The sequence below is a fragment of the Kalmanozyma brasiliensis genome (assembly GCF_000497045.1).
Source record: "Kalmanozyma brasiliensis GHG001 unplaced genomic scaffold PSEUBRA_SCAF7, whole genome shotgun sequence".
NCBI classification, from domain to species: Eukaryota; Fungi; Basidiomycota; class Ustilaginomycetes; order Ustilaginales; genus Kalmanozyma; species Kalmanozyma brasiliensis.
The window spans coordinates 700,509-720,612 of NW_015961990.1; the positions used below are offsets into that span (position 1 = coordinate 700,509).

At 57.3% G+C, this 20,104-nt stretch overlaps 7 protein-coding genes across 7 annotated transcripts; 4 read left to right on the top strand and 3 right to left on the bottom strand.

Annotated features, from left to right (window-relative positions):
* Positions 1–728: 728 nt before the first annotated feature.
* Positions 729–1,763, top strand: PSEUBRA_005929 (Alpha/beta hydrolase fold-3; the record flags this gene model as incomplete). Its single annotated transcript, XM_016439290.1, has 1 exon — positions 729–1,763. The coding sequence occupies one exon, from the start codon at positions 729–731 to the stop codon at positions 1,761–1,763; it is 1,035 nt and encodes a 344-aa protein (XP_016290100.1).
* A 100-nt stretch (positions 1,764–1,863) lies between these two features.
* On the bottom strand, positions 1,864–4,614 carry PSEUBRA_005930 (Major intrinsic protein; the record flags this gene model as incomplete). The annotated part of the gene is made up of 1 exon (XM_059465650.1): positions 1,864–4,614. The coding sequence occupies one exon, from the start codon at positions 4,612–4,614 to the stop codon at positions 1,864–1,866; it is 2,751 nt and encodes a 916-aa protein (XP_059321694.1).
* Positions 4,615–5,207: 593 nt separating this feature from the next.
* PSEUBRA_005931 (Heat shock protein Hsp90 family) lies at positions 5,208–7,489 on the bottom strand (the record flags this gene model as incomplete). The annotated part of the gene is made up of 2 exons (XM_016439311.1): positions 5,208–7,292; positions 7,460–7,489. 2 exons carry the CDS (start codon positions 7,487–7,489, stop codon positions 5,208–5,210), a joined length of 2,115 nt encoding a protein of 704 aa, XP_016290101.1.
* Positions 7,490–8,929: 1,440 nt separating this feature from the next.
* PSEUBRA_005932 (Leucine rich repeat 4) lies at positions 8,930–11,338 on the top strand (the record flags this gene model as incomplete). The annotated part of the gene is made up of 1 exon (XM_016439296.2): positions 8,930–11,338. One exon carries the CDS (start codon positions 8,930–8,932, stop codon positions 11,336–11,338), a length of 2,409 nt encoding a protein of 802 aa, XP_016290102.2.
* Positions 11,339–13,402: 2,064 nt separating this feature from the next.
* On the top strand, positions 13,403–15,373 carry PSEUBRA_005933 (General substrate transporter; the record flags this gene model as incomplete). The annotated part of the gene is made up of 3 exons (XM_016439295.1): positions 13,403–13,949; positions 14,060–14,847; positions 14,933–15,373. 3 exons carry the CDS (start codon positions 13,403–13,405, stop codon positions 15,371–15,373), a joined length of 1,776 nt encoding a protein of 591 aa, XP_016290103.1.
* A 763-nt stretch (positions 15,374–16,136) lies between these two features.
* Positions 16,137–17,339, top strand: PSEUBRA_005934 (uncharacterized protein; the record flags this gene model as incomplete). The annotated part of the gene is made up of 1 exon (XM_016439294.2): positions 16,137–17,339. One exon carries the CDS (start codon positions 16,137–16,139, stop codon positions 17,337–17,339), a length of 1,203 nt encoding a protein of 400 aa, XP_016290104.2.
* A 121-nt stretch (positions 17,340–17,460) lies between these two features.
* Positions 17,461–18,624, bottom strand: PSEUBRA_005935 (RNase P subunit p30; the record flags this gene model as incomplete). Its single annotated transcript, XM_059465651.1, has 1 exon — positions 17,461–18,624. The coding sequence occupies one exon, from the start codon at positions 18,622–18,624 to the stop codon at positions 17,461–17,463; it is 1,164 nt and encodes a 387-aa protein (XP_059321695.1).
* Positions 18,625–20,104: the final 1,480 nt, after the last annotated feature.

Consider the following 20,104-nt stretch of genomic DNA (forward strand, 5'->3'; position numbering starts at 1 on the left):
GGCCACGCCGGCAACGCATCCTGTGACCTATGTGGTCTGAGAGAGAAAGCCAAAGGAGGCGGGGCCATCCTCGTCGGCCCACCACCGAAAGTGGAGCGGCCTATTTACGGAACGCAGCGCGATGCAGAGGGGCGACACGAACAAAGACACGGCTTTAGTGCCTGGCTCGCCAGCAAGCGAGGACCCTGACGCGTTCAAAGTCGAGTCGAGACCAGTCGAGCGTGCAGCTGTGCTTGCTCAACTGACCAAAATCGAGTGGGGCGGTGGGGACTCACGGCTCGGCAGCGGTAACTTTTGCTCCACATCCAAGCCGTCTGCAAGCCTTTGTACGCCCCGCATCGCCGTTCAAGCGCCGTCGGACCGCGATCGACGCTGCACGGCCGGTCTGTCGTGATCGTGATCCCGACACTCATGTCACTGTGTCCATGCCCGTCAGCGAAGCAAGTATGAGCGTGCGAGACTGAAACGTAATGAACTGGGTCACCCGACTGGAAGCAAGCAGTCGAAACGCAGCAGCCGTCCCAATTTCACGATGCTCCCGGATGAGCCGAGCAGGTGTCGTTCAGGGTCCTCATCCCCAGTTGAAAGCACCCAAAATAATGTGATTGCATTCAGCGTGAGAAGATGGTCGGCGTCGTCCGACCTTGCTCTTACTCACCACTTCGCAACATCACATTTCCCCCCTTAGACGCCGCTTGAGACGCTGGTAGTCCCCTTTATCGCCCATCATGGCCGGCCACTCCGCCTCTGCTTCTTCTGTCTCCGAAGAAAGGCTGCATGCCTGGAGCTTGCAGTATATACGTTTGAAAGCCACCGTGGTGCTCATGCGGACCCTGATGTACTCGCTCAAGTCTCTGCATCCCCTCATTCGCGGCCCTCAACCTGCCTTGCCCCATGCATTTGAACGTCAAGAGGTCAATCTTCCTTCCCGTCAGAGCGGACGTACCATCAAGGCGCACATCTATCGATCCAAACATGTCGCCCCCACTTCCGACGGCGACCTCGCTCCTCTGCCTGTCCACATCTCCTGGCACGGCTCCGGTTTCGTTCTGCCAAATCTCGGCGAGGACTATGGCTTTGTCGCCCATGTCCTCCGGAAGCTCGGTCCCAACTGCATCTTTGTCGACGCAGACTATCGCAAGGCTCCCGAGCATCCTTTCCCAGCAGCTAGTCACGACGCTCAGGATGTAGTCAACTACGTTCTATCTCAGCCAAAAGTGTACGATGCCGACCGAATCACACTCGGTGGCGTCTCGGCAGGTGGCAATCTTGCTCTCGTCGTCGGCGCTCAGCTCGGCCCGCAGCGCATTGCTGGTGTCGCTGCGCTGTACTCGGCAGTCGATTTCACCATCAAACCCGGCACACGCCCTCTGCCCACCAAAGACCGGCCCGACAGCGGCTTCCCTCTGCCAACCTGGATGAGCCACATCTTTGTCGACTCCTACTTTGTTCGCGAAGAGGACAAGAGCCATCCACTCTGTAGCGTCTACTACGTCGATGCCGCCCGCTTCCCTCCCCTCCTCCTTGCATCTGGTCAGGTCGACTACCTCCATGCTGCCTCCGAAAAGCTCGTCCGCAAACTTACAGATGCGGGCAGGACAGACGCACGCTTCATCAGTGTCGAAAAGGAAGGCCACGGCTTCGACAAGATTCCAAGAGGACCAGCATCCGTTAAGCGCAGAGACTACGTGTACGACGAGTTCGCCGACTTTATACAACAATCCTGGTCAAAGACATCAGCGCCTCGTAAAGCTCAACTCTAGAAGCGATCATAGAAGATATATGGAAGGAGCGGAAATAGAGGCGTGCCATTGTGCACGCAGAGATGCATCGCGAGCTCTCATGCGTGCGACTGAAAGCGATTTACAGTCGCCCTTGCTCCTGTGCGTCTAGCTGTTGTGAAGTGTGGCTCGATCTTCGCCTCGGCACGGGGTCATCCTTGGATCCTGCATCTGCTCCCGGCAAAGCATCGTTCTCGGACTTGGACAATCTCAGCGCTGCCACTCTCCCGTCGATCGCCTCCTCCTTCGATTTCCTGCCTCCAGCACTTTGGATCTTGAGCAGCCGAGGCGCCCGACGCAGAAAGTGCGCCCTCTCGGCTGTGTTTCTCAGACGCGATCCCATGCGCGCCGGCGTCGACTGCATCCATCCCTGTCGCGTGTAGTTGATGGGCGACTCTTCGCCTGTGAAGATGGCGAGATCGTACAGCAGAGCGCCCAACAGGGCGCCTGCAAAGCACCCAGCCTGAGGTCCGTACAGCCACCAGTAAGCATTGTGCGTCCACAACTCGTGTCCATATCCGACCATGGACAGGAACAGACGCGGCCCCAGATCGCGACTCGGAGAAATGGCATAGCTCGTGGGCCAGCCGAACGACATGCCTATCATCACCACCACGAACCCGAGCACCAGCGCAGAGAGACCATCTGAAGGTGGTGCATTGGTCTCGTCGCCTACCGCCAGCACCATGGCCATCAGGATGCTTGTTGCTGCCACCTCGGTCCCAAACCCAGACGCGGAGGTGAAGACCAGCTGCGGGACTGTGACAAACAGCCGTCCGGTTCCATGGTCACCGGAGAGGGTTCGGATGTTTCGTCCGCCTTCGTACTGGTCGATGGCAGGCAGATAGATGCCATAGGTGATTGCAGCTCCTAGGACCGAGCCTAGTAGCTGGGCGCTCCAATAGATAGGCACCTGTATCCACGGAAATCCGCGAAACACGGCAAGGGCCAAGGTGATTGCAGGATTGCAATGCGCACCGCTGCGACCACCGCTCAGATAGATCGTGGAAGCTACTGCGAATCCCCAAGCCCAATTCTGATTCGGATACGATCCCGCACTCGGGCCCATCGACTGCGAGAGCGTCACTTGGCAATCGACCGCCGTGCCCACCGTGATCAGCAACACGGTCGCCAGCAGCTCGGCCAGAAATTCGCGGCTGTGGTAACGCCATCGGGACCACGTTGTCGGGAAGACGATTCGACCGTCTGCCAGCGTCCCTTGACCACCTAGCCAAGGATGATCTTCTTCATTCTCGTGGTGGGACTGCTCGTCTTGATCAGATTGAGCGCCCTCGTGACCTGTCCTGCCGTCTCCATCTGTCGAAGAGATAGCAGTCTCTTCGCTGTGTCTCGCTTTTTCGCCCGCAGAGTGCGAGAATGCACCATCGTGCCCAGCATCCTCAGACGTTCTGCCGGCCTCCGGTGCATCTTCGCTCCTCTCACCGTCTTTGTTGCCCGCGTTTATCTGAGAAGGCATGCTCTTGGCAAGCCAGGCAGATCTAGTGTCGCGACCATTCGAGCTGCAGTGGCTGCTACTCCTCCCTCCTAGCGGTCTGGCCTCGATGTGATCCTCGTGCGAGCCCCGCGTCGAGCCCTGACGGTCAAGATGCGCGAGCTCGTGACTCGACGGTTCCTGGTCAAAGTAGCTGGTCGGACGAACTTCCTCGTCGGCTGCCACACTGCCTCGACCGACGCTCTGCATCGAGCCCTTGCGGATGCCCACGCCTGCCGCGGGTCCACCAGCCGTGCGACCCTTCGGCGCAGGTCTTGCGCCCGACAGACCCGGATGTCGTGTCTGCTCCATCGTCGATCTTTGCGAATCTGCTCGAGATCTCTTGCGGTGGCTCGCTTCACGTCTCAGCTGATTCGCGCCCTTGTCGCTCGCTTCCGGAACGAGTATCTCGAACCCCTGCGAAGGGAGGAATGGCATAGAGGCTGTCTTGGTATGCCGAGCAGTTTGGCTGTGCGGGTCGTCTTCGGTGTCGACCGCGCTCTCTTGCATCGCGAGGCAAGCGGTTCCATTCTGCGCCTCTTCAACGAGCTGCTTGCGTGCGGTAGAGAGACGTTGCTGGCCTATAGCGTGATCCGACCCGTCTTCTGCACCAGCCCTATCGTCGTCGACGAGGCCCACACTAATAGCATCAGCGACAGTGGGACTGCTGAACGAGCAGTCGACTCGGGGTCGCATCTGCAGGATTTGCGGCGAATCAGATGCTTCATGAATCGCACTGTTCGGCAGCGGTTCGCCTTCCTGAATGGGAGGCAGATCCGCGGTCGCGCCCGACGACGCGGAGATCGTCGGGCTGACATGCAAGTCACGCGGGTCCACATCGGCACTCGCTGCAGCATTATCGGTATTGGCGTAGTCGTGACCGTGCACAGGCTCGTGTCTTGCCGGCTCGAATTCTGTCTTCCGCCGCACCGGCTGCACAGGAGGCTGTCGCACAAAGTTGGATCGGCTCCCAGGTGTTGGCTGTGCCGTCTTGATCGGCGTTGATGGCAAGCGTCGCACTCTCGGTAGTGTCGTCCCCAGACTCCACAGCGGTCGCTTGGGGGTCGGTTCCACGGAAGCAATCGTCTGATAGCCGCGTGCAGGTTCGCAAGGCTGGTCCGCAGGCTGGAGTGAGGAGGACGACGAAGATAGTTTGCTGTGCTGAGAGCGAAAGGATGTATACGAGGTCGAGGGTGGGTTTGAGCTCGAAGCTGGACGTCGCTCTTGCTGCGCGATGCTATTGGCGGGACTGGGACGAGCGCTGGAGCCCGACGCCTCGGTTGGATGCCCCACTTCGTCTCCATGAGCCGCACCATCTCCATCCGAAGCAGTACTGACCATCCTCGCGCACTCTGAATAAACAGCGAGAGCCGGAGCGCTGAATGTGGGAGCAAGGCAATGTCGATCTCCTCGATGGTAGCGAAGACAAGCTCGACACGACCAAGATCCAACTCAAACGCAAATCTTCTCGTTGCTCAACCTACACCGGGAGATCTTCTTCCTCAATCTCAGGCTGCATCTGCAATGACGCATGATCGACAATCTGAACCTTCTTTGCGAGGTCTCTTGCAAAGCAGATGGGCCGAACGCCCCTCATGAATCATCGTTTGCATCTGCAAGAGGCGCCACGCGCTGTTGGACTGGTCCTGCATGCAGTTCTCCCGGCTGATTCAGGGTTGCGTTTTGACAGCCGAGATCTCGAAAATCTCATGTCAAAAAAAAAGGCCCCTAAAACCCGTCCACACCCTCGAACCAACCCATCAGCTCACAACATCAAAGCAGACAGGCAGCAAGTCCAACAAACGCACAAACGACAAAAGTGAGATGGAAGATCTTTGATTCACATGAAGGATGCTAGCTGCTCGTCATGGGCGAACAACGAATTTTTGGAAAAAGATGCGAGGGTGTATGTTACAAAGGGAAAGGAACGACGCTTAGTCGATCGACTCCATGGCCGACTCGCCAGCCACCTCCTCGGTAGCAGCCTCGGTCTTGTCCTCGGCAACATCGGCGTCGATGCCAGTGTCGTCGATCGAGAGACCGAGCGAGATGAGCTTGTAGAGGCGGTTGGCAAAGTCGTGCGGCTGCTCCAGGGTGAAGCCCGAGGTGAGCAGCGCAGTCTCGTAGAGGAGCACGGTGAGGTCGCGAACGGTGGTGTCGTTCTTGTCCTCGCTCGACTTGGCAGCGAGCTCCTTGACGATGGGGTTCGAAGGGTTGAGCTCGAGCGTCTTCTTGGCAGCCATGTACTGCGACATGCTCGAGTCGCGGAGAGCCTGCGCCTTCATGATACGCTCCATGTTGGCGGACCAGCCGAAGGTGTTGGTGACCAGAACACAGGGCGAGCCGACGATACGGTTCGAGACGACAACCTTCTCGACCTTGTCGCCAAGGATCTCCTTGACCGTCTTGCAGAGGTCCTCGCAGTTCTTGGTGTCCTCCTCGCGCTGCTTCTTCTCCTCGTCCGACTCCTCGAGCTCGAGACCCTCCTTGGAGACGCAGACGAGCTTCTTGCCCTCGAACTCCTTGAGCTGGGTCACGGCGTACTCGTCGATGGGGTCGACCATGAGCAGCACCTCGAGACCCTTCTTCTTCAAACGCTCCAAGAAGGGCGAGTCACGGATCGAAGCGAGCGACTCGCCAGTGAGGTAGAAGATCTGGTTGTTCTTGCCGTCCTGGGGCATGCGGGTGATGTAGTCCTTGAGCGAAGTCTGCTCCTCGCCCGACTTGGTCGAGTGGAAGCGCAGGAATTCGGCGAGCTTGGCACGGTTGGTGGCGTCCTCGTGGATACCGAGCTTGAGGTTCTTGCCAAAGGCCTCGTAGAACTTGGCAAAGTTGTCCTTGTCCTCGGCGATCTCCGAGATCATCTCGAGCGTCTTCTTGACAACGTTCTTGCGGATGACCTTGAGGATCTTGTTCTGCTGGAGCGTCTCACGCGAGATGTTGAGAGGGAGGTCCTCCGAGTCGACGATACCCTTGACAAAGTTGAGGTACTCGGGGATGATGTCCTCGCAGTCGTCCATGATGAAGACGCGGCGAACGTAGAGCTTGATGTTGTTGCGCTTCTTCTTGGTCTCGAAGAGGTCGAAGGGGGCACGCTTGGGGATGAAGAGGAGCGCCTTGAACTCGAGCTGGCCCTCGACGGAGAAGTGCTTGACGGCCAGGTGGTCCTCCCAGTCGTTGGAGAGCGACTTGTAGAAGGCCGAGTACTCGTCGGCGGTGATCTGCTTGGGGTCACGGGTCCAGAGGGGCTTGGTCTTGTTGAGCTCCTCCTGTTCGGTCTTGAGCTCCTTGACCTTCTTCTTGGGCTTGTCCTTCTTGGAGTCCTCGTCGTCGACCTCCTCGATCTTGGCCTTCTTCTCGTCATCGTCGGCGGTCACCTCCTCGGCCTCCTCGACCTCGGTCTCGACCTCCTTGGTGACAACGAGCTGAATAGGGTACGAGATGAACTCGGAGTGCTTCTTGACAATCTCGCGGATGCGCTTCTCCTCGAGGTACTCCATCTGGTCCTCCTTGAGGAAGAGGCGCATCTCGGTACCGCGGCCGATAGGGGGGTTGACGGTGTCCTGGGTGATGGTGAAAGTGCCACCGGCGGCCGACTCCCAGATGTACTGCTCGTCGTCGTTGTGCTTGGTGATGACCTGCACCTTCTCAGCGACAAGGTAGGCCGAGTAGAAACCGACACCGAACTGACCAATCATGGAGATGTCAGCGCCAGAAGAGAGGGCCTCCATGAAAGCCTTGGTACCGGACTTGGCGATGGTACCGATGTTGTTGACGAGGTCGGCCTTGGTCATACCAATACCGGTGTCGCGGAGGATGAGGCACTTGTTCTCCTTGTCGGGGGTGATGCGGATGTAGTACTCGGGCTCGGCCTTGGTGTACTCGGGGTCGGTGAGGGCATTGTAGCGGACCTTGTCGAGGGCATCGGACGAGTTGGAGATGAGCTCACGAAGGAAGATTTCCTTGTTGGAGTAGAAGGTGTTGATGATCAGATCCAGAAGCTGGCTGATGTCGGCGGCCTGTGAGAGTGCAATGGAGGTAGAGTGAGAAGGTCTGGGTCAGTCAACATGCTCTTGTTGCTTGACGAGTGGCGACAACGACAATGATGATGCCGCCGTCATCTCTGGCGACTGCGGCAACAACGACGACAGCAACACCACCAGTTGTGGCGGCAGCAGATACTTACGAAGCCGAAGGTCTCAGTGTTGCCGGACATGGTGGATATGCGATGCAACGTCTGGGGGGTATGTGCGGTGACGAGAGGGAAGGAGGTGAAGCCAAGAAGGAATGGAGAATAAATGGCTTTGCGCAGCGAGAAGGCTCAGCCAGGGTGTTGAGCGAAATTCCGACTGAGCCTGCAGAGCGCCAAGTGGTTGAAATTCTAGAAGAAATCACAAAGAGCGAGCGGTGGTGCGGCAGATAATTCCAGAACAAAGGTCCAAGCGAGGGAGAGAGAGCGCGCTTGTTCCATGCGATTCTTTTCGCGCAGAGGAGGCTCAGCTCAAAAGACACACGCTCAGCCTGTCGCTAGCCCACATTGAAACGGCTCACCTCACCATCTTGTCTTCTGCTATGAGCCGACACAGAATCGAATGCGGCTGTAAGCCCACTGCGAGCGATGTGACAAGTCATCGTTGAGGCTGTTGAGAGGCGTGTACGGACCAAAGAGAAGAGCTCTGCTGAACGGCAAAAGGGAGCGGCTCAGCTGGACCCCGCAAAAGTGACACACGGCAGCAGCGCACAGTCTTGGTGGGCCACGCGTAGAATTCGGTGGAAGGCTTACATAAGCGAGCGAGGCAGATCCTTTTCGCAAGGATGTCCGAGTGAGAGATGTAACACTTCAGACAAAAGCTCAAAATGAAGGCTGAAGCGGAACCGAAATCGATCACCATGCTCAAGTGGAAAACTGGCCGAGGTGCATTTGAGCAGTGTTGCTTTCAAGACGCAATCGCCTTTGTCCTTCTGTCTGTTCTGTCGGCTGTCAGTCGAGAGCAGCTGCCTTCAATCTCAACCTCGCATCTCGAGATCCTTCCTCCTCCTCCACCCTCTTCGCTCGTCATCATCTCATACACATCATCTGTCATTTCGTCGACACCTTCACCCGCCGTCCGAGCGACGTGCTGTACCAACACTCGCATTCACTCAAAAAACGCATTCAACTTCACACTTGTGACAGCGCATCTTCGACTCGTCACTCGCGCACGCACACATAGCCGCGGCCTTCCTTCATTTCGCTGCCTCTCCTTCCTTTTGCAGCTCCCACTCTGCATCCATCGACGCGATCGCTATCCGCTCCATGCGAGTTTCTGTGTCTAGCTCAGCACCACCACCGCATCCGCAGACGCAACAACATTTTTGATTCTCTCCTTGTCCCTTTCAACCTCCACTCCGAGGATCATGCCATTGTCTCGGTCCTCGATTCCTTCATCTTCAGATTCTATATCTCAGGCTTTGCTTTCAGCTCGACTCGACTCTTTGCCGTCCCGCGAACCATCTCGTCGGCCTGCGTTCTTGTCTCTTCCCCTGTTCACTCTCTAAAGCGAGCCGTCGATAGACCTACCACCTACAGCTTCCTACATACACTTCCCAGCGCTCGCATCTTGCACCTTGCAACTCGAAAACAAGGTCCCGCAGCGCTGCACATCAACAACGATACATGTTTCCCTCCCCATCGCCTTCTCCGGCCCCTTCGCCTCCAGCATACCTCTACCTCAACAATCACCATCACCAATCCGGTAGCCATGGAGGCGGTCCTCTCTCAGGTGCTGGCGGTCAAGGGTCCGCTCAAAATCACAACAACCCCAACGGCTACAACGGATCTTTCACTCCAGTAGGCAGATTCCCCATGCCTTCCGGCGCCTGGCCGCAAAGAGGGCACCAGCACCCGCACCACTCGCACCAGCAGAATCCATCGCTTTCCTCCTTGCCCGGCTCCATCGGTCACTCGAGCGGAGCGTCCATTTCCGCTGGCGGTCCCTCCTCGCCCGGCTATGGAAGCCTTGGCGCCCACCACCATCACCACCACGGCGGTCACGGGCCGTCGGGTCTCTCGCACATGTCCTCGCCTGGAGGCTTGCATTCCGGTCACCTCAGCTCTTCCGCAGGTCGAACAGAAGCAGCAGCAGCAGCCGCTGCCGCCGCCGCAGCTTCCGGCTCGCCTCACTGGCAGCAGCAGATTGTCAAGGCAGAGATCTCACGCCAGTCCAATTCTCCGCACCACCACGCACGTGCCGCCGCATTGGCAGCGCGGTCCGCAACCAGTTCCGCCATTGCCATCCAAGATCCCACCAAGGGCATCGTTCCACCTCAAGTAGCTGCCAACGGTCTCTTTGTGGCCAAGAAGGACTCCAGCATGGCCAACGGAGGTGGAGCCGATGACGGAAAGGGAAGCGGAGCCAATGATGCCGCACCTGGCACCACCATCAACGGTGGCACCTCCACGTCCTCCACGACGGGCACGAGCGCAGCCAAGGAAAAGCAGACGTGGTCCACCATCGACATGGGCGGTCTTGCGCTCAAGAACATCGCCAACGAAGTCTACCGCTACTCGTTCCTTACCTCGCTCTTCATCAACCACAACGCGCTCACCACCATCTCGTCCGACATTGTCAAGCTCCGTCACCTCACCGTTCTCGATGCATCTGGCAACAAGCTCTCGTCGGTCCCGCCAGAGCTCGGCATGCTCACCAGCCTGCGGGAGCTGTTCCTCTTCGACAACAACCTCACGACACTCCCGCCTGAGCTTGGCACGTTGCACCAGCTCGAGATGCTCGGTGTGGAGGGCAACCCGCTGCAGGACAACTTGCGTACGCTCTTGCAGCGCGAAGGCACCAGCGCCGTCATAGCGTATCTCCGTGACTCGTGCCCTGTGCCGCTGCCACCACCAGAGCGCGAGTGGATCATGATCGACCCGGACCTTCCGGACCTGGATGTGGATAAGGATGCGGACGAAGCCACGCAGGAGTCGTTCAACGTGCTCTCGTACAATATTCTCTTCGATCGCTACGCCACCGCGCAAATGTACGGCTACACGCCCTCGTGGGCTTTGGCGTGGGACTACCGCAAGGAGTTTATCCTGCAAGAGGTCATGTCGTACAGCGCCGACATTTGCTGTCTGCAAGAGATCGGCGTGGAGCAGTACGAGGACTACTTCCTCCATCACCTCTCGCAGCAGGATTACGAAGGTGTGTTCTACCCCAAGTCGCGTGCGCGCACCATGCGCGACGAGGAGAAGCGACGCGTCGACGGCTGTGCCATCTTCTACAAGGCGAACAAGTACCAGCTCATCGAGAAGCAGGTGGTCGAATTCAACCAGATTGCGCTGCAGCGACCCGACTTGAAAAAGTCGGAGGACATGTACAACCGTGTCATGACCAAGGACAACATTGCGGTCATTGCGCTGCTGGAGAACAAGCTGTCTGGCTCGCGCCTGGTGGTGGCCAACGTGCACACACACTGGGACCCCGCCTTCCGCGACGTCAAGCTCGTGCAAGTAGCCATGCTGATGGACGAAGTCGAGAAAGCCGGAAGCCGCTTCGCCAAGCTCCCGCCCAAGCCCAGCGTCGCAGAAGGCTACCCCCCGCCGCCCAAGTACACGCACGCCAGCCAGATCCCCACCATTATCTGCGGCGATTTCAACAGTGTACCTGAAACGGGCGTGTACGACTTCCTCACCAACAGCGCCGTGCCCGGCGACCACGAGGACTTTATGGACCACGTCTACGGCAACTACACGGCGCATGGTCTCGAGCACCCGTACAAGCTCCAGTCGTCCTACGTTCCCATCGGCGAGTTGAGCTTCACCAACTACACGCCCGGCTACGAGGGCGCAATCGACTACATCTTCTACTCGAAGAACACGCTCAACGTGACGGGCGTGCTGGGCGAGATCGACAAGCAGTACCTCAGCAAGGTGGTCGGTTTCCCCAACGCGCATTTCCCCAGCGACCACATATGCATCATGAGCGAGTTCAACGTCCGGAGGACGGATCGCGCCCAGGCCAAGGAGAACAAGGGGAGGGAGGTGCATCATCCTCAGTCGTTTGGTGGTGGTGGAAGGCGATGACTTTCGCCCCAGACCCGTCAGCAGTGTATTGTGTCGTTTCGCTTTACATCCCTTGTCCCCGCAGCCCTGCCATGTCGTCCACTGTTCTCTCATCTCTCTCTCCATGTCTCTTTCTGCCCCTTTTGACTCAACATCATGTATTTCCGTTTAGTGTGCCTTTTAGGAATTTCTCATCAATCACTCTTCCCTTCGTCTGCTCGTCCCCACTAAGCCTGACGGCGCGTCATAGACAAGGTTGTCGGCTTGAAGGCGTTCAACCGACAGTGAGACTCGCTTTGACCGTCTCGCACGATTCAAGGACCCCTCTGCAAGCGTCTCGAGAGCAGATCGAGGTCTCGGAATGGTCGAAGCCTCCCATTGACCCGGCCGCAGGAATTTGGCGGCTAGGAGAGACGGCGCGGAGTGCAAAATCGTGACAGGCCCCCCCCCACCCACCCCGCGCGCGTCAAAAAAAGCTTCCGGCGGAAAATAGGAGAATTTGTGGCGCTTACACAAAGGGGAGCGTGCGCAGATCGGAGGACTAGGAACAAGGGTTGGCGCCCGGCGACCATGCTCAGAGAGCACACCGGCAATGCAGTTCCGCGGAGCATCGAATCGTGGTTCCAGAGGTGCACGATTGTGAACCGCTCCGCTGGCTTGGTATAAGAGGTCGCACGAGGACGTCGACGAGCAGAGAACGGCAGGAAATCGAAGCGGCGGCCCGCGACTTCCGCTGACCGGCAATTCGACGCGTTGCAACCGTGAGTACGCAGCCATGACCACGAAAGGGAGGGCCAATATTAGAGAGTGTGCAAACGGAAGCAACCACTACCACAAGAGCGTGCAGACAGAAGCAAAGACATCGAATGAGACTGAGCGCGAGACCTAGGGCGGCAATACAGGTAAAGCCGAAAGGCTGCGATACGTGCCAATGAGGAGCCCCACAGAAGGACGACAGTGATGGTCAAAGAATGGGGACTAACAGATCGGATCGCCGGTCATTATGAGCACGCGGTGTGGACCGGCGATGCTATCATGGTCGCCTGCGTCGAATGCGTTGTTGTGCAGAGGCGGCATGTTCGGAAGGCAGCTTCCGTGGTATTCTCGGCAAAAGAGGGCCCTGCGCGACCTCGGCAATCTAATTGTCGTCCAGAAGCGGCGTGAGGCAAGCCGAACCCAGGCACACAACCTCTCTCGCTCGCCTGCTGCGGTCGTTGCGTTGCCCACACATGCCATTGATTGATGCCTTCGCTAGCATGCTTTGTTTGAGAACATGCATGGGCAGCACAGGACGCACGGCGAGCGCGTGAGTATGCTCGTGACCGCTGCGCGTGATGCAGTTCAAAGGCGCAAAGCGAGGGACCAGCGGCGGCGCCGTCGGATCAGGTACGCTCAGCAGCCGCATGGCATGAATAGGAGCGGGGTAGGTCAGCGGTCGCACAAACGAGTCAAGCCACACCGCTGAACCTGACCGCTGACCTTTACCCCAGCGCTGCTTACTAGTCGTCGTCGTGGCGTACTAAGTCAATCGAACACGGGGAAAAGGGTCTAATTGATCCTGCTGCGAGTCAAGCCTACCTACTGATGAATCCTGGAGGGTAGGGTTGTCAGGGACAGGGACTGCTTGTTCTCAAGAGGGATCGCGACGCAAGGGGATGTCCGTGTCGCTCAAGTCGAAGTCGGAGTCGTGATCACGAGGGGTGGCACGCGGACGCGGTACATGTTTGCCCGACGTCCATTCGCCGCTCCTTTGCCCCAGCCTCTCGTACCCCAGACCCCCGCACAATGCGATCAAGGGAGTTCTCCGTGGGTTCGCGCATCATTGTCGGATGCTGACCTTGCCGAAGCCGCAAAAAACCTTGCCGCGCATGGCAACCAATCAGCCTCGGTGTGTCCTCACGACCCCTCCTGCGCACGCAGTCTGCAGGAACGACTAGTAGCCGGAGGTGACTCTCGCTTCTGAAGTGGTGTTTCGACTGAGCCTCGAGGCAAAGGTCTATATAAGCACGGTCTGACTGCGCGTGGCGACACTAGCCCCCCTTCGTTCACACCTCTCCAACACCCCTCCCCTCTTCCTCGCCCAACATGCCAGCCGCATCCACCAGCGGAAACGAGATCACCAACGCTCTCGCCGAGCACCGACTCAAGCTCGTCGGCGCCACAGGAGCTGCGGGCCTGGTGCAGAATGCCCGCACCTTTTCGATCGCCGTCTTTGCCTCGATGGGCGGCCTGGTTTATGGATACAACCAAGGTATCTTCGGGCAGGTGCTCACCATGACTTCCTTCGCCAAGGTCAGCGGGGTTACCGGCATCGAGAACCCCACCCTCTCCGGCCTGCTCACGTCCATCCTCGAGCTTGGCGCGTGGGTGGGTGTTTTGATGAACGGTTACGTCTCGGACGCGATCGGACGAAAAAAATGCGTGCTCTTCGCCATCGTCTGGTTCGTCGTCGGCGTCATCATCCAGGCCAACACCCACGGCGGCAGCTACGACTACATCCTTGCAGGTAGGACAATTACAGGCGTTGGCATTGGTAGTCTTTCTATGATTGTCCCCCTGTACAATGCGGAATTGGCGCCTCCTGAGATCCGCGGCTCGCTGGTTGCCCTTCAGCAACTGGCAATTACTTTCGGTAAGCAGTCTTTTAGCGTCGTGAGGCGTCGTTCGCAGTCGGAGCAAGTACTGACGCATCACTTGTTCCCTTTCCTCGTTGTCCAATGATCCTGTTCCGCCTCCATCTAGGTATCATGATCTCTTACTGGATCGCTTACGGAACTCAGTACATCGGCGGCACTGGCGACGGCCAGAGCCAAGCTGCTTGGCTCGTTCCCATCACCATCCAGGTTCTGCCAGCCTTGATTCTCGGCGTCGGCATGCTGTTCGTACCCGAATCTCCACGCTGGCTGATGAACGAAGGTCGCGAACAGGAGGCTCTCAGCACCATCGCCGGCCTTCGCCGTCTTCCGGAGAGTGATCTTCTCGTCCAGATGGAGTACCTCGAGGTCAAGGCACAGAAGCTGTTCGAGGACCGCGTTTCTCAACACGACCACCCGCATCTCCAGGACGGAAGCCGCGCCAGCAACTTCAAGCTCGGCCTCGCTGGATACAAGTCGCTCTTCACCAATCCGTCCAACTTCAAGAGGACCACCGTCGCCGTGCTTGTGATGCTTTTCCAACAATGGACCGGCGTCAACTTTATCCTATATTATGCTCCGTTCATCTTCCAAAGCATCGGTCTCAGCTCTAGCAAGACCATCTCGCTGCTCGCCTCGGGTGTAGTCGGCATCGTCATGTTCTTGGCCACCATTCCCGCTGTCCTCTACGTCGACAAGTGGGGTCGCAAGCCTACACTGATTGCCGGCTCCATCATCATGGGCATCTGCCACTTTGTCGTCGCCATCATCATCGCAACCTGCCGCGACGACTGGGCCCGAGGAGGATCTGCTGCCGCTGGATGGGTGGCATGCACCTTCATCTGGATCTTCGCCATCGCTTTCGGATTTAGCTGGGGACCATGCGCCTGGATCATTGTAAGTCTTTGCCCTGTGTTCGCTGTCGCATTCTGATGATCTCTCAGTGATAAGGACTGACCAACGCTCTTCGTTTCCTCTACAGGTTGCCGAGGTCTTCCCTCTGGGTCTTCGCGCCAAGGGTGTTTCGATCGGCGCATCCTCCAACTGGCTCAACAACTTTGCCGTCGCCATGAGCACTCCGGACTTTGTCAAGGCTGCTCCGTACGGCGCCTACATCTTCTTGGGTCTCATGTGTGTCATTGGCACCGCGTACATCTTCTTCCTGGTTCCCGAGACCAAGCAGAAGACCCTCGACGAGCTGGATGTCGTGTTTGGCGATAACTCCGGTCGATCTCAATGGGAGTCGCAGCAGCTCCTGCAGGCTCAGCGAGATGTGGGTCTGCTTCGCCTTGCCGGCATCGAAGACACCAAGTCGGGTCACCAGAACGTCTCGGACGAGGGTCATTTCAACGAGAAGGAGCACGACTCGGGCTCGGAGACCGATGTCAAGAAGGCCGACGGCCTTGCTGTCCACACTGCCTGAGGAAGCGCATGTCGCCGAATTACAGCCGTTGGCAAGATTCCCCTCTATCGAAACGGTCCAGCTGTGCTCGTGCCTCGTCTCATGCCTCACACATTGTAATGCTCACGATCTACGAATTGGAATCGAAATTGCTGATACCATCATGTCTGCTGCCTGTCGCTTGCCTGTGCCTTGTCGAGCCTTCCTCACGTGGCAAGAGTCTCGCTCTTCTTGCGTGATGCGTGTCTGTGAAAGAGGTTCAGCGCCTGTCTGCGAGCTGTCATACCAGACTTGACGTCGGCCAACGTACGATCTTGCCTTACTGGAAAGGTTCAATCTCAGATCATGGGCGCAAAAGTTAGCCGCGGTTGACCGAGGTGACCACTGCGCGAGCCGAGATTTGAGTGTCAAAAAAGCGCAGATGGGGCAGCTGACGCCCTCGCTTAACTGGACGGCTTTTGATTGCTTTACCCCGCACCGAGGGGGTTGCCACCTGCTACAGTAATAAGGTTGTGAAGCAAGAGTTTGTCCGAGGACGTTCGGTTGATGAAGCTGGCAGCAACATGTGGAATGATGCGCCATGGTCGACGAGCCAAGCGCTTTGTGGAGCGTTCACCGCCGGCTGAACTCTTCAATTCGAGTTTGACCCGCTCCGGCTTCATCTGCAAAAGCTTTCACTGAGACGAAGGAGATATAAGGAGGTGACTTCTTCTTCGCATACTTTCCTTCTACTACAACACCTTCGAATCCCTGTCCTAACCTTGCTCATACGAGTCGATCGAACATGCAACGACAGAACAAAGCTATAAACAGCATGTCGATGCTGCTCTGGTGCGCGCTGGCTCTCCAGCTTGGTGCGCAGCTCGCCCTCGGTCGCTCCATCGCCTTCCCTCCGACCGACGACGAGTGGCTTCGACGTCAATCGAGCACCTCTTCCCTTCCCAGCATCCCCGCATGCATCCCTCCGCAGGGCACCTCACCTCTGGGCATCTACCCTCCATCGGCAGTGACGACTAAGCAGACGGGCACCAATTGCAACCGCTATGGCGACCCGCCCGCGCGCGTACTGAACAACGTCCAGTCGCCCAACGGTCTGCAGGACTATGTGCAGATCTGTCACGGTCAGATTATCACCATGACCGACAAGAACGGTCAGGAGCGAGCCGTATGCTTCTACGCCAACCCTAAGTCGACCAAGGACAAGCCGCTGCCGTTGCTCGTGTATCTGCATCCGTCGCTGTTTGGGTCCACAGTGACTTTCCCTCTGACTGGCATTGACGAGGTCCGCGACATCCAGTCGCTGAACAACGAGGACCCTAGCCGATTGGGCTTCTCGTACATCCTCCCTGCCGGTCGCAACACCATCCACCAGTACCCCTTCCCTGACGACACGGGTCTTGGTTGGGACAATTGGTACCGCAACGTCGATCGTCGCTCGCGCGACCTCAATATCGACGTCGACTTTATCGACAAGACCATCGCCTACGCCAAAGGCCACGTTCCTGTCGACAAGCGCAGGGTCTTCATGACAGGCTGGTCGAATGGAGCCGCAATGACTGAGCTCTACGCGGCCAACACCGATGGCATTGCTTCCGCAGCCGTCTACTCGGCGCCTGACCCGTACCGCGACTCCCAGGACCCCTGCACCCAAGTTCCCTACCCCAAGTACGCCACACCCGTCCGTGACATCCACAATTACTGCGACATCATCGGCATCTGCACCACCGGCAAGTACTACAGGGACGACCTCAAGAGGCGATACCCCTCGTTGCCGCAGAGCCTGGTCGTGATCGACGTCGTGACCACCGCAGTGATGGGTACGGACGACGGAGCCAAGTGCGACCCCGCCTGCCAGGGCGCATGTGCGGTGACCACCGGCTCGGTGGCACACAACAGGTGGCCCGCCGCGCGCAACAGCGACACCTTCTTCTCGTTCTTGCGCGCCAATCCGCTGCCCAAGTCCGGTTTTTGGGGCGCTCCCAAGTAGGTTGCCTGCGATGCTTCAATGACACACCGGATCACTTCGAGCCATTCGTATGGGGAAAGGGTGATGAGTGTGACACATTGAGTCGAAATCGTTGAGTAAAAGTACATGGATTGAGAAGTTGCTATGTCCGTTGCTTTTTGATCTTTGGCTGCCCAGCCTTTGTCGTGGTCGAGGTTGAGAGAGGAGGCTGGTGGTCGCTTGGCAGAAGCTTGCGCTTTTTGTCGGCAGCTTCATCGCTGCGTCCGGAGGGCTGACTGGAGGATGCGTTGCTGTGAGCTGTAGGAGATGGTAGCACGACGACTGGATGCGACACGACTCCTCTGTACGTCTTGCGTGTCTGCGAGCGCAGTATCAAGCTCCTGCAGTTGTTCGAGATGGCATCCCTGGCAGCAGACGGGTTGAGGCCAAAGATGGCTCCGAGATTGATCACGTCGTACGGCGCTCGTAGTGACAATGCGTCTGTCGCACCGGAGGAGAAGAAGACGCCTTTGCCATTGGTCACTCGGAGTAGATCCCTTGCGCCGCTGATGAGATTGCGCCTCGCTTTCGTGCCGTCATCCGACACAGCTTGACCGTAGCTGATCTCGAATTGGACGCCGTTCTCGAGTGCTGCGTTGACCGTAGATCGTTTGAGGAAGAATGGGAGTCGAGGCTGAGCACCAAAGTCGAGCGAGATGATGTCGATGCTGAACGGCTTGAGTTCGGATAGTGTCAAGCAGGCGTGTTGGAATGCGGCTTCGTTGGTAGGTCTGACAGCGAGCAGGTCGTAGCTTTGAAGAGCGGTAGCATTGTTGGTCACCCAGCCGCTGCCGGATTTGCCCATAGATTGGTCGTCGAGCACGAGTGTCAGTCGGCTGAGCTGCGTGAGTCCTGTCGAGTTGTCGAGCGCGGTGGCCTTCGCTTTGCCTTTTGCTCTTGTGCGTGGATCGAGTTCTGGGAAAGGTGGATTGGGTCGGCCGTCTCGAAAGGCTGCGAGCGCGTTTGGATGGATGGCAGGATCATATCTAGAATGGACGATGTGGTTGAAAGCGACGTGCGAGTAGCGCAATTCATTGAGCTCGAGCGCCACCTGCGCTAGTGAGGCGGCATCGCTCTCGCGGAGAGCGGACAGCGGCGTTGCTGGAGGCTCTGGTGTCGCCGCTGCTGATGACGAAGCGGAAGATTGTTGCAATGCTTGCTGCTGCTTCACTTTCTTCTTGGACGACGGGGTTTGCGATGAAGCGCCGGCGGAGGATGACGACGAGGCTAGTGGTTGCGGCCATGGTAAATTGAGGTCGTAGAACATCGTGAGCCCCAAACGCAGCCTGTGCAGGCGCTCGCTTCAGGGGTGTAAGTGGTGGTCGCTGGATACGATTGCGACGAGAACGAGGTGGAGCGAAGAAGTCGCCGAACGAACCAACTTCAAAAATTGAGCTCACTCGACGGAACTCGGAGCCAAGTTGGAATTTTGAGTCTTGGGTTTTGAGCCTTGAGATTTGAGCCTTGAGTCTTGAGATTTGAGCCTTGAGGTTTGAGTCTTGAGTCTTGCAAATCAATGACCATCATCTCACTTCATCAGCCGCCACTGCCAGTCACCTCCAAATGGAGGAGCACAACGTCCAGCCAGCTCTTCTTTTTGTATTGTCCCAGTGGAAGATAGTTCCTCCCTCTACCCAACAGGTGATACATTGATCAAGATGAAGCTGATCTGTGGCGTTATTGGCCACTGGCTGTCATTTGTCATCAACTTTGACATCATCATGGCTATTGGCAGTGGCCTTGACGCTTGTATGCTACGTGTGGTGATTCAACATGACCATGCCATGATGCACTTTGTTGTCAGTTTCTGCCTCCAAATCCCCCTGCACTAGTCATACAAGAGCCCAACAGTGTCCCAAAGGTCTGTCGCTTCAAAACCACAACGTCATTGGACTCATTACCAGGTTTTGCAAGACTAAGATGCTTCTGATCATTCTTGGTCAGCGGTCAGCCCATGTCCAACACCAAGTTGGTCGAGGCGTTTGTGAACATAGCAAGGTGCAACCTGCGCTACCACTCAGTCTCTGTTGTTGCTGGCTGGCCTTTGTTCAAAGAGATGTGCATCACCTACACAAGTGCTCAGAAGGACATCAAGGACAGCACCACTCAGTTCAGCATCCTTGGACAGGAGATGGAATCTCTTCTCATCTCCTGTGCTTCTTAGCAATGCTAAATTTGATACTCCCTGTGCATTCTTTTGTGTGTTTGTGTGTGTGTGCGTATGACTTTCTCTGACAATGGGCAGTAGGAGTAGCAGCTCAGATATGTGGGATGGATGCAACAACACTAGGGCTACTGCCGTGATCATCTATCTGGTACGCCCAATTGAATTCATCTTGCTCCCCTGCTCTCAACAACCACCACTACCGTAATTGGCTTGCATCTCCAAGTCAGCTGCAGGCCATCTGTAAGGGGTGCCGTGCCTGATAGCCAACTCAAGGCTCAACTCCTAGCCCTAGGCCGTGGTCCGGCTTGGCGGGCGACGGAAATTTTTGCCTGCCAAATTCGAGGGCGACGCGCTTTGAAAATTGGGTGCTTAGGGTTTTATGGCAACGGTTGAACGAGGTTGGCGCGTCAACCGCCTGGCAAGACGGTCCATTTGAAATTTCAAGCCCCAAATTTGAAATGGCAGGAAGACGGTCAGCTACAGATTCCAAGGCGCGTTGTATCCATTTTGAATTTCCTGGCAATTTCCATCTGGCAGGCAGACGGCACCATCTGGAAGACGGTCTGATACAAGCAGCAAG